At 38.4% G+C, this 14,298-nt stretch overlaps 1 protein-coding gene across 2 annotated transcripts in view; it reads left to right on the forward strand.

Annotated features, from left to right (window-relative positions):
- Nucleotides 1-14,298, forward strand: part of LOC122401223 (LIM and SH3 domain protein Lasp) — a 52,073-nt gene that overhangs the window by 13,946 nt on the left and 23,829 nt on the right. For both annotated transcript variants that reach the window (XM_043403215.1, XM_043403216.1), the window contains exon 2: nucleotides 3,220-3,314. In XM_043403215.1, coding sequence (XP_043259150.1) covers nucleotides 3,220-3,314 — 95 coding nt within the window. The remainder of the gene's footprint in view (nucleotides 1-3,219; nucleotides 3,315-14,298) is intronic.

The raw sequence follows: 14,298 nt of genomic DNA on the forward strand, positions 1-14,298 counted from the left end.
AAATGATATTATAAAATATATTTTACGATAAGAAATGGATAATCCACACGTGCTACTGTAAGATAAATTTTTCTCTATCTTGCAGAATAAAATTTTGTAAAAATCGTTCCGATACACAATAAAATAATTATATATTATCCGTTTGTATTACAAATATTAATCTGATACGGAGAATCTGTGCCGCCGTGTTAGCATGGTACAAATTCCGTTATATCTTTTATAATAGAATTTTGCAAAGTACTGTGACCGTATTCGTTTATGTTAATTTCGAGTTGCATCCTCCTGCAAAATTTGTGGGCGCGCCAACTGGTGCCGCACATTTTTCCACGAGCTCTCGACCGTTCGTCCGTCGATTCGAAAGCGGGACCACACGGTAATTACCGCTAATCGCGACCAACTAATTGCAACTAAATTGAAGGAACGAGATCCACGTGCCTCGATCACCGCGGCGCGGACGCGCGGTCGAAAGGTACGACTGTGATAGCTGTTCGTGGCGCCATTAACATTGGCCGCACGATACAAATAAGGTACCGTTGCATTCGTTCTACGTTGCATTCCGCCGTCACGAGCTCACAGATTGACACTGACGACCTGCATCGTCTAGAAATCGAAACGTGCCACGGCTGCGAATGCTCTTAGCAACGCTCGATCTGGTACAGTAGCGCGTCTTTGCCTTCTTTTTTTTTTCTCTCCTCCTTTTGCAAAACACCGACCCACGAGGATTTCGCCGCTTGATCGGGGATCTCGCCTCGTTCGATCCACGCGACGAAACGCGATCGCGCGAATTTTCTGCCCGTGGAACCACGAAACGAGCATATTTTTATTTATTAGATTCTTTGTTCGATCCCTTTGCAAACGAATTTTTAGTCTATTCGAAAAATTTAGTGTTAAATGCTACGAGGGGAGATCGTAAAAGAGAATTCTCCGTTCGTGTTAATAGCTGTAAAAAAATTTATGTTTCCGAAATTTGAAGTCAGATATATTGTATGCAGGAAATTTCTTTCAAATTTTTATTCGTTGTTCGAAGTAAAATGTCCTGTTGAAGACATGGTCGATATTTTTCACGGCTGCTGCCCCGTTCGGCAGCCATCTTGGTGACTCGAGCGTTCCACGATTTTTCGAATTCCGTCGCCGAATCTAATCGATAATGGGGAACCGACAGTTTTCGTTCGTTGATTGCTGTAACTGTGTAGCAACTGTTGACCAGCATGTGGTTTTCGAAACGATCGTTAACGCTGACCGCTTCTGATCCGCCATTTTTCAGGCTTTGCAATCCCCGGCTAAAAAATCGAGTCGAACGATGCAAGTCAAACTCTGTATTTTTTGCTTCGTAGATCGTTGATAACTTGTAAACAGACAATGTTTTATTAAACCACCCAAAACAAAAAATAAAATTTCACTCTCGAATGGCGGAGTCTGGGTCCACTTTGACCCACATCTGAGTTCTATTATTCTTCATTCCAATACAAGGTTTTCGTTTGAATTTTTGCGTTATTCTATTCCTAAATTCTTCGTATATTAATTCTGTCGATTTTATATTTATCGAAAAGACTTTAAAAGAAATAGTTTACAAAAAAGACACCTTCTGGTCAACATAACTGTTATAACGTATGTTTCCTTGGAAGCTCTAGTGTGACAAATCGGTCATTCCGTCCAGGATTGCTTTGAAATGTAAATTGTACGTTGTTTAGTACAGTTAAATACACACATATATATATGGTAAAACCTAACTCACTTGGATTTTTGTAAACACTCTTGTTTCACGGTTTAACTAAACAAGAATCTCGACATTAAATTTTAATAATTTTAACATAATGAGCGACGGCTGGTAGAGCACTAATGGAACACAAACATCACGCTACTTGAACAGATGAAAAACAAATATGGTGGCTGTGACAACTTGAAAGTTCTATCTCTCTTATTTGGAAGACCTTGAGTGCTACGAAGGTTTAGATGAAAAATGATTTCGTATACGGGGTATAAGTTTCTACCGGTATGGAGCTATGCGTAGGAACGTAGGTTGGGAAGGATAATAGGGAGGCGAGGATTTCGACTCGTGGATCCAAACGAGCCTCGACGGGACAAACAACGCGAGACAAGAGGCGTTTGGCATGGCGAATAATTATAACCCTTTGTCGACCGCGATCGAAGTTGACTCACTCGTTCGTGACTCATTTCTCTCTTTCCGGGTGTAGACGTGTTCGGAGGAGAGGCCTTCGCGGTCGTTCTGTTCAAGATCCGCGACCTTATTCGCCATCCGACGTAGCAGCCTTGCCAATTATCGACGAGCAAACGCGCGACTACGACGGCCTTCGGTTATCTGTGGGTCAACCGAGAAATCGTGTACCAACCGATGTATCGACAGCTTCGCGGAACAGAACTAATTGCAATTCAAACGCCGATCGACCGCCGCAGCAAACAATCGCGAGAACGTTTGAGGCTTTCCCTCGAGATCTCCGACCTTCATCGAACAGAAACGATGATTTATTTATTTATTTCGGTTACGAGCGCGATAGATCAAGACCGAGGAGACTACGATCTTGTGTGCCCGTTTGCGATATGAGGCCATTTGCTTCGGTTTTACGAGGACTATCCAAACAACTTTCAAAAAAAACTACCTTCTTAACTTCTTACGCGAAAGATTGGACTCTGGATAATTTAATTAAAAAAAAGTGGAATTGATATTATCGTTAGTTTGTTGGAAAATAGCATGTATGACTTTGTTTGGTCCACCTGGTATGAGCCCGTATGAACATATGTATATGCTTTACAAATAAATAGATTAATAAATATTGGTCCTCGATGGAATTATATTATAGACCACTGTTTTTTAAAATAAGGATGATGGAAGAAATTTAATTTCTAATATTTTCTATTAATACGTATTGGTAACAGTTTCACTGGTATGTTTTTATCGAAGAAAATTGTATAAACATGATGTTACTTGAATTTTTGATATTTACTAGTGTAACAGTTTCTTAAGCACCTAATTCTATTCCAAGTACTATTGAATCGTGAAAAATGTGTAAATTTTGGGCTTACAAATATATATTTTTTTTTTTTTAGTCAAATGGCTTGAAAAGAATTCGTAATCCGCTGGTACAAAGAATCGATGTTCGTTACGAGATTATTTCTGGGATCACTACTCGCGTATCGGGATTAAATAAAGAGCAGCTGCACGGATTTGCAGAGAGTGATTTTAGCTCTTGGTTGTTTCAGATATGGCACAAACAGTGCTTCAAGTGTCAGGGTTGCGGAATGATCCTGAACATGCGAACATACAAGGGGTTCAACAAACAGCCATACTGTGAGGCGTAAGTAAAACAGTCTCTCGTACTTTTTATTACCCTTTTAAGCTTCTGCTGCGAAATGTTCTGCACTTCGCTCGTAAAACGACCGATTTGTGTAACCATCTTCGAAACCCTAATCGACGTTCCAAGTGTCTATTATTAAACGTTTCCTTAGAATAATTTTTAACGACGATATGCATGCACTTCAGAAACATCAATTATCTACACAGTCATTATTTATTTAAGAGAGTTTTCTTCGTGCTATTTCAATTGTGTATCCTTTTTAAATTCACTATTCTTTATTCCTTTTAGTAGAATCAGAATGAAAACCGATTAAGGAGTTTTTATTACCTGTCTTTAAACTTTCCGCTCTGAAATAATTATACATAAAATTAAAGTTCAAAACTATCAAGTTTTTTACTTCCCTGCTTCTACGGACCATAGACAAATTTTTAATTCGCGTTTTTAACTGTGAAGCAATTTAATCTAACACTGTACCTTCTATCTGTGTATTTATATATCAAATAAAGTTTTTGTTTTCTCAAATTTCTGCGAATGTTTTAGGAAAGTACATAGAACTCTGTTCAACTTTAATCACCTTTTAAAATTCAGATCCATGCCAAAAAGGCAACATTTTTGCATTGCAATTTATATTCCACTAGCAAAGAATAAAAATTATATAATTTTTGTCTTCCCAATTAATGCTAAAAATTTATCACCGAACGTTGGAGTTTGAACAACTACTCTCCTTCCGGGAAACGTGTCTACGGAGATTAATTTCTTCGATGAATCGCCTCGTTTAAATAGAACGACTATAATGCACTCTTTCATCGGAGTCGAAGGCGAATCTACGAGTTTCGAACTACATATTTCGCGAGCCACCAACGATTCTACGAACTATTCTCTCGTCAGCCTCGATGGCGAACACTCCAGCTGTCGAACTCTATAAATCACGGGTCATATCGAGACAGAAAAAAAAGCTCGACGTCGCTTTTACTCGCTGTCTAACGCAATTTACCTTCCAACGCGTCAAATCCTCAACGACCAGCAGCTTCGCGTGAGTTTGACGCCTAATAAACTGCGAGCCCATGACAGGAAGACCATGCTTCCATAGTCTTCGCAGGCTATACAGACGTCAGCCGCGTTCCCGCTCGTCAGTGTCGTAATCCTAAAACAATTAGCAAATGAGTTTTTGTTCAGCTGATATAGCTGTTCCTTTGCAGAAATTCTCTTTTATTTCGTTAGGATAATGCAATTGGCATTGAGAATAGGTTTTACCTTTTTTAATCATTTTTAAATTTGTAGCGAAACGCGTTTGAAATTAAAAAAAAAATTGTAGATTGAAAATTAATATACATATATCTGCATTGAAAATATAAAAATAAAATACTCAACAGGTGCTTCCAAACGTAAAACGTAGGTTTATCAATTATACTATTATGTTTTTAAATAACAGACTTCCAAAGCTAATTTTTGTTTCTAAATAAAGGCAAGGCTTCGTTTAAAATTGAACACGATGAGTTAAGAATAACTGACAAAGTATGAGAGTATAATTACTCGCTATTTAATTTTAAAAAAATAACACAATTATAAACAAATTTTAATTTCACTTTAAATGATATGGGAATTTAATAAATGATAAAAATAATCGTACCAAATTTTCATTATAGGAATATCGTTGTTTAAAACCAACTTTTTACTGTGTTCAGTAATGACGTCGCCCAATTACGAGCATTATGGCGGTCACCGCGTTAAATATGGGCGATAGACTCGTAACGTTTCCGTTCGCAAGTCGAGAGAAGCGTGGAACGGTGGATTTCGCCAGCCTCCGCAGCCGTATTGCGAATCTTTTGATAGTTAAACGCATGCCAGGCGTGTCGACGTAGCGAAAGCGAGCGGTCCTGCGGTCAGGATAATATATAGCTGTCGTACCTTTCCAAGAGATCCTCCTTTGATCGTGGTTCCTCACAGCTGCCGGCGTCCTTGCCGTGTCCACGGTAGCGGTGCATCGAACGACGCAGTTAACAGTAACGTTTCCAGTAAGGATTTCAGGTGAAAGGAACCGAAAGTATCGATGCTGTTGAACCGAGGTATCGGTTTGCGGCGATACGCAATCTCTGTTTCCTTTTATTTGCCGTCGACGGCGATAAGGAGTCCGGTCAACTTTTGCTCCTTCTATTAATTTAGACTACGAACACGGGTGCAAACGCAGCCCAGAGCTTCCAAAGTTTGTACACTCGACGCCATTCGTTTAGAAACTCGACCCTTCTTCGCGGCGTACTACATAGTACATACTTGCAAGCGACCATTCGCGAGCAGGAATCCATCGACGACCTCGATACAGCTCGCTCGGGTAGATCGATTATCCGACAAACATATCCGGTTACGATTTTGAACGTTTACTTTTACCGGTAGTCGATAAATTGTCGTCGGGCGACGCAACGAAATTGATATCCAGACCTATTCAATTTCGCGTCGCCGACGTAGATCAAAGGCGATCGTCACGAGGGGAAGGCCGAGGAAGGAGCGTGCAAAATCTAACGTTTCTTCGTGATAACTTCCCCACATCTTTTTAAAAATAATCCATTCGGAATCTGTTTCGAAAAATGTACGAAAGGTTTCATTAGAGAACAGTCTTTTAGAGGATGATTCTACGTGCCAAACATAACAAAATTAAGTTCAAGACTTTGCGTTAGGGTTATAAAAAAAGTAAGATTTTATTTTATTCGTTCGCTATTATGGAAAATAACTCTATGTTAGCTGCAACAATTTAATGTGTGATTTAATTCTCTGCGAGATTTATTTAAAATAGTTTTTAAATGTTTGTAAATATATGTCAAGAGAATGTAGATACTCCAAGAAATAACTGTCATTATTTATAGGGCATTTATGTGTTCAAAATTTAATCAGGCTTAAATTTTAAATAAATTTTCAATTTTTCGATCGAAAGAAAATGGTTCGCGTTTCGTGATGTATCGAGTAGGCTGATACTGTAATGGCGGTAAAGTTTAAACGTGTACGATAAAATGGGGGTTATGACCCCCGCACGAGAGGAATAAATTCGTTGCAACGACCGTTATGGGGTCGAGAGTTCTATGCGCGATTAATCGAAATTCTTCTATCCCCATCCGGTGTCCAAATAAGGAGCAACGATTCTCCGCTCGCCGACAACTTAATTCACGAACGAGAATAATCAATTTATTGCGGTTTCTTTGCGCGGCGAGTTATCGGTATGCAAGCGTCTCGCCGTAAAACGGTCCGGCGACTCGTGGAGTATTCGGAATGAGCATCTGCGATGACGAAATCGTTCCGACGCGTTTCGAATCTGCATTTCTTTGCTGTTACGTCTTTCCTACCGCGTAACCGTAGGCGATTCGCTGGGGAATGCGGATAAAAACTGTCTCACCCCGTCGATATCGACGCACAAACACCCCTTCTCCCAAATTCTCTTTCAGTGCCTGCAACAAATCATTGTACAAATCTATTAATTTTTAACTAGATTAATTTTAATCTAGAAGGAGTAAAACGAAAGCCATCAGATAGATATTTAAAGGAAATAGGGGTGGAAGCTCGAAATATGTGTTTCACTCTAACAAACAATCGCTGTACAAATCTATTAATTTTTAACTAGATTAATTGTAACCTTGTAAGAGTAAAACGAAAGTCATCAGACTATCAATTGTAGACATTGAAAGGAAATAGGGGTGAAGCTCGAAATATATGTTCCACTCTAGCAACAAATCGTTATACAAATCTATTAATTTTTTACTAGATTAATTGTATTCTAGTAGGAGTAAAACGAAATCCATCAGACTATCAGTTGTAGATATTTAAAGAAAATAGGGGTTGAAGCTCGAAATATGTGTTCCATTCTAAGCATAAAAAATGTATCTTATATATGATAATTCTCAGTGAAAACATTGCTGGGCTTATAAAGAAAAAATCACCTCTATTAGATTTTAATTTCAGGTAATTAATAGGAAAAATTTCAGAAGCTTTCTACTAGTGCTTTTGATGTTTTTAAAATAGAAATCTTTTGATAAGGAAAAACCATTTCTATTAGATTTTAATTTCAGGTAATTAATAGGAAAAATTTCAGAAGCTTTCCACTAGTGCTTTTGATATTTTAAAAAATAGAAATCTTTTGATAAGGAAAAACCACCCCTATTAGATTTTCATTTGAGATAATTAACACACAAAATTACAGAAACTTTCCAATGATGCTTTTGATGTTTTTAAAACAAACAATTTCCCTTCGCAGCTTTTTTTTTAATCAAACTACTGAATATAAAGTACCATAGATTTAAAAAAGTAATAAAATCTTTTTAATGTTAGCTTGCAATTTTCGTACAATCAAACCTATAATTCTTCCCTTTAAATCAACAAACTATCTCTCGAACATCTTGGCGACATAAATTTCTATGCTCAAGGTCGTTTGAAGGTCACCTCGTTTTAAACGTTTATTTTTCATCGATGCCTGCAATTTTAATCGATGATTCGAAGTAAGAGCTCCACAATTCGGCTCGAAATGATATTAATTTGATCTTTGTTGGGTTTTCGAAGTGTTCGAGCAGATTTGAATGGCTCGACGGTTCTGCAAATTACGCATAGCGAACATGGTTTGGACGAGCTTCGTATTCCGCGGCAGGAGCCAAGTCAGTGCATGTGTCAGCAATGCGTATCGAATCAGACGAGATGGACCGAATAAGCAAAGCAGAACACGTGTGAGTCGTGAGATTCATTCATTCGTCTGGTAGCCACCCTCCGCGTCCCTCGTCGCCCCTCGCCTTCATTTCCCTTGCTCTTTATCTTCCCCTTTTCTCGCGTCTGTCCATCGTTCATTTAATTTTTATAAGCCCGTATATAGGGTGATTCTAGCAACTGGGACAGGCCGCGTCTCCGGTCTCGTTACAGATTAAACGGAGGAGGAAAATGACCGGCGAACGAGGCTCGTCCTCCTGCGAGATCGTCCCAGTGCACCTGCAAATTTTTAACCATTAGTATCGTCGGACATTTTGGTATCCCGTATATCTTTCTATTTATAATTAACATCGCACTCTAAAATTATAGATTAATATACCTATGTATATCTAATGTATAATAAATATATTAATCTTGAGATCTATATACATTTATTGATATATACTGAGAGTTTGATAATATACATAGATTTATGGGTTTATTGAATATATAATTTATATATTAATATATAATCCACAATTGATATAAAATATAAAATAAAAAAAAATTAAAACTTTTATGTAACCAATGAAAATGAAATAAAGACAATTGATATCAAAAGATTCCTGCTTCTTATTTTTTAATATAATATTTTGGTGGGTGGTGAAACGCCTCATGATATAATTTTGTGAGTACCAGTTAAGGATTAAAGGAAACTATTTTTTTCTTTTTTATTTTATTCGCTTCTACAAGTCTGTGAGGTATTTTGATATTCCATATATCTTTGTATTTATAATTAATATTGTATTCTAATATATGCTTCTTGTTTTTTAATAGTATAATTTGGGAATGGTGAAACAGCCAATGATATCATTTTATTAATATCAGTTAAGGATTAAAGAAAGCTATTTTTTCATTTTATATTTGGGAACGAAAAATTGTTACGAAGTGGTCTTTTAGAATCAGAGTTACCATATCTGAGATCGACCAGGCCAAATATCTCACACAATATTCGACATTCTATGTTAACATTCTTCTACGAGCATTGACGAGAAAAATCCATTTATGGGCAGAAAGAAATGCAGTTAAATCTAGAAAGGAAGGATGCAATTATACTTGCCAGGTGCGCTGTATTTGGGAAAGAAACATGTTGGTAGTAATTAAGATCTCCATAAACCATTCAACGTTTTTCCTAACCCCTAACCAAACAAAACAGAAAGGTAAAGAATTAATTTGATTTATTTGCTCGTAAACACTTCGATAATAGAAATGAAATTAGTTTCACCAGAGTCAATGTATTCAAATACTTAAAGTCAATGAATCCTATTACTTTGAATAATGTTATTGCCGTTAGAAACGTTGTAAAATGTCAAGTGCATTTAATATTCAAGCAAATTTCATTCCTAGGTACGAGAAACAGGTGTGGCCAGTGAACACGTTAATTTCTCTTATCTAACGAGAGAAACTTGCCCGAGTTTCTAGAATCACCCTCTATATGAAATACGAAGCGATGCACGATAGATGATCTGCATCATGTCGGTACCAAACAACGAGGAACATAAAAATCATTTTGCAAGCTCGAGTTTGTCCAAGAATAACTAAATTATTACAACGTTCTCTATGTAGGGCTACTACTTTTTTAAAAATATTCGAAAATCGCCATCAAATTTGAAGTCTATAATTTTAAGATTCCAAGCATTCGAAAAATGCAGTTAGTTGAGAGATCGATTATTTAATTCAAATATACGTAAATTCGAGTTCCTTGAATTGTTCGGACGTCGCGAAAAAAGGGCGTTTCTCGTCGAGCAGATGTTTTTCCCACGTCGTTGACCCGCGAAAACGATTTGAATTAAGCGAAACGGTTCTCTGTGAATGTATCGTCGTTTATGAATGCACGCGTACACTTGTTCCGGGTTCTGTGCCGAGTGACGTGCGCTGAATTAAGTACTTTAGCCTATGGGTAAAGGTAACACGTGTTCCGCTGGTTTTGTTCACCCGATGTCTGTTACCCTCCTTCCGTTTTCTCATTCTTATTATTACCACTTGCAGTTTGTTATTTTTCTCTAAACAGTTGCAGTAATTTTTTAACGTTTTACTACACCGAAACCGAGGATGTCCTCCATTTTTCTTTACATCACTTTACAAAAATTCGATTACTACTTTACAATATCTTCAGTGGACGCTAATGTTATTTAACAATTTTTTAAATATCAAGGATCGTTCCGAAGCAAGCATTTGTGGATACTCAACATTTTCAGATCAATAAATTGTCTATCAATCTATCGCTGCCCGTACGTTTCGCAAGAACCTCAGTATGTCGAGCAGTCGTATGTTACGAAATAAAGTTCATTTTCATTAAAACTCTGTTCACAGTGTGTTTGAATTTATGCAGGATACAGCGGGCCCTCATATTACGCGCGGGGATATGTTCTTGTGGTATAAGAAACGCGTCAGCTACAGCTCGTACAAAATCTAAAAATACGAATTTTGATTACAAAATGAAATATTTTACAATGAACAAATAAAAACGTTGTAACGAACTTTACTCACAAATTGGTTTATTTTTTTTTCCTAATAAAAAAAACGAAGAACTTGATTCATGCTCTGTTCAGAATTATCTACTTATCTATACACAACGAGAATTTAGGTTATAAAAGTACATAGAAAATTAAGACACTGGATCGACCAAATATTCTACTCCGATTATTCTAATCGCAATCATCCAATACGATAAAATTAGTGTCTGCTAGATATCGATAAGGAATAAGTTTTACGCATTAAATGGCACGGAAAAAGACACGCGTACACGCGTAATGGCCGCCGTTTCACGGTCCTCGAGTTTCCCTCGGCTTCGTATTTTGTTCGCTGCGGCGTGTCTTATTACGCTAATCGCGACATTTTTGTCCGCTGTCGGCGGAAACGTGTCCGTCAAAGGCGAGAAAAGGGTTAAAAAGAAAAAAAAGCGAACCGCGTACACGTTTCGTTCGCCATGACGAAATCCTCGAGTCCCCTTCGAATCAGCGGGAACTGGGGAACGGTACGCGTAATGATCCGCGATAATTACAGAAACGTTTACGAGCGTCCCGGTTCGTCGTTGTTTGAGGTGAACCGCACGCGTTACGCAGTCGTACGTCGGTTGCTCTCGGCTCCTTCGAACGGAGAAGAAATGAGACGAGGGGAAATGACTCATTCGCGGTGAACCGATGACGATTCTGCTCGGGGATGACATCATTCCCAGTGGATTTATTAAAATTTCACGGAGACGCGCCGGTGGTTGGAGGCGTCATGGTCTCCTGGCATCGAGCATCCCGAAATCTCAAGCTGTGAGAACAAAATTCCCATTTGTTCATTTTAATCGTTGAAATCGGGCCATCGTTGACCAGGTTGAAATTTTTTTATTCCATCTTCGTCGTTAGTAATTTTTAGTCGAATGAAATGGTGCTTCTAAAAACAACAGAATCATGTAGAAATTCCACGGAAGGAATAAAATAAATGTATTTAAATGTTATGGGTTAGGTGTCTAGATCGAGTCTGGGCTCGTGTTCCTTTAAATAAAACATCGACACTTTCTCGAAAGTTCGAAACTATTGCAGAATGCGGCATAATTACAAAGGTGTCGGTAGTCTTTAGTGAAGCCAGCGCTGCCTCACAATGTCGCGCCGACAGACAACCCAACAGCGCGGTGACATAAAAAATATTCGCAGAATCCTACAAACAAAAGTATAGTTTTGTTGCGACTAACAAACTTATTGACTTGCTGTACTTGATGTACGATTTTGACTGTGACTCATATGTATTCGTTTTAAAATATACGTAATCATTTTACGTAAAAAATGTCCAATATCTGATCCTGTGCGGAACTCGCTTCGTCTACTTTTTTCATGACTTTCCCATCATTTTCAGGATATAAAATTGTGCTTTTACAATATCTTTGAACGGGTAGAATTATACTCTATCAATATTTTAGGTATCGGGCGAACCCAGAGTTTGACCATTTTCAACCACTGTACTTTGCTAAAGCGAAGAGGAGCTCGTTGATGGAACGAAACGTTGAAACAATTAACCGGTGGATTAAGTTGCGCACCCCTGGCATGGATCTTTCCATTCTTGTCGTCCGGTGACGCATCGTAGATCCGGAATTGGTTGGCCAAGTGGCAATTAACGAGGCGATTGCGTTTTCGTAACAATACGATGCCCGTAATAGTGCGTAATTGGAACGTAACGGTGATTTGTTTGCGCGGAAAGAAAAAAATGGCCGCCGCGGGAGAAGTAAACCCGCGCGCTGAGTTAAGTGGATCGCACGTGAGAACCGCTCCGGCGAAGAAAGAGGGGCCGGAAGCATCGCCGTCTGTCGCGTTGCAGTTTTAACTTGGAGCAATTTAACAGCTAGCAGTAAAAGGGGTGGCCAGCGTAGCGTGACCCGCCTGCATGGCTACGGTGAACCGACCTTGTCCCACAATGCACCTCCTGAACCCCACCATTCCAGACCCCGTGCTCTCTCGGTCGTGTGTAATTTTACAACCCTGCATTGCACGCGTTCCACTCGCTGTTTGCGCACGGATTCGACGAGGATGTGCTCAGAAAACACTGGGATTATTATTGTTTCTTTTAGTGGTCTTCAACGCGTTAAACACCGGAGCTAGTTTTGTTACGCTTTCCACTTAGGCGACATGTAAACACAGAAAACGCGTCCGTTATTGACACAACGAACGAGAAATTCTATTGTGTTTAATCAGGCAGTTAGAAAATCGGTTTTTTTTTTTATTTATTTTTTTTTTCGAAAGTTATACTATTCAGAAATTAAATGCCAAAGTTTCTTGACGTTGTGGTGAAAAATAAGGATTTGAGAGATGAAAATGTCGAGCGCGGGAGTCTGAGGTGTCGGAACAGTTAGTCAAGTGGCGGACAAAATAAAGGTCCAAAATAATTTGGACAGTTATAAACATAAACAGCACTTCTCGATGATGTTTTTCGTCATTTTACTCATTTATGAAGACTCGAGCGATGTATTGGTGACTATACACAGCATGCAAACGAAAGCTTTAATAACTTAGTCTGGATAGCCCCAAGAATATTATTCAGCGGGACAGAAATTGTTAAAATTGCAAACTATTTATCAATATGTATCTTCAATAGTGACGCAATATGATTACTAAAATTTTTACGAAATTTGGGTATCGCAATTGGACAGCGCGTGGAGGCAAAAAAATGAGCGGCGCTTAAACGAATCCCAAATAGATATGAAGATATTTAAAATATTGCCACAATTTTTGAATAAATACTACCCATGGATTCTGTGTTCTGTCGATATTCATGACGACTATAAAAGTTGTTAATGATATAAATTCTTCTCAAGGGAAAATAATAATTCTCAGAGTGGTCATCTTCTTGCACGATTCCTTCCCCCATTAGACGTTGACCTACAATAAACGTAATATTCTCGAATAAAAATATTTAAAATATTGTCACAATTTTAAAATAAAGACTTCCATTAATTCTATGTTCTATCGATATTCAAGTAATAATTCTCAGAGTGGTCATCTTCTTGCAAGATTTCTTCCGCCATCATAAAGTGACCTACGATCAATTTTATTATATCAGAATCGTAAAGATACTTAAAAAATCGTCGCACTTTTGTACCAAATGATTGTTAACGAAATAAATTTCTTTCTCGACGAATTGCGTCACGGAACGATCGAGCGTGGCCCGGTGGGACGTTTTAATTTGTCGTCGATCGGTGACCAGGAACGTGTGCTTCTGGTCGATATTTTTACGCGCGTGGATAAGCGAGAAAAAGCAAGAATCTCGTTTCGGCCTTCGTTGGAATTCGAGTAATGCGGTCGAAGTAGGGTTTCGTCCCGTTTGCGGGACGGGCCGAGCCAAGTTCCGAAGCCATTCTCGACTTAACCGCAGTAACGGAATCCAATAAGACCAGTCGCGGAAAAATTTCTCCAGCGAGACGTCACTGGAAAAAGGAGACCTTGTGGTTCTCTCCACAGTCGACGATACCTGTTCTATTACGCGCACTGCGAGCTTCATAATTACGCGATCTTGCAACCGATTCCTGGAACTCCTTTTAACGTTGGTCCGTCTTCGTGTGAAAATTAATCTGATTATTTTATTTATTATTATTCTATGCATTAAAATCGCATTAATACTACGGTTTGAAACGTTTCTTGTTATTATTATTGTTTGTGGGGAAAATCCAGTTGTCTGTCGTTTGCTTATTAGAAGCCCTTAAATTAAATACAGGAACAAGTTTATTTTGAAAACAGAACAATGGTCCTCGATAAAAGAGTTTGTAACGTAGTTGAAATACTTTATGCCT

This window comes from Colletes gigas, unplaced genomic scaffold, assembly GCF_013123115.1.
Source record: "Colletes gigas isolate AHSC1104 unplaced genomic scaffold, ASM1312311v1 Colletes_gigas_Sc00023, whole genome shotgun sequence".
NCBI classification, from domain to species: Eukaryota; Metazoa; Arthropoda; class Insecta; order Hymenoptera; family Colletidae; genus Colletes; species Colletes gigas.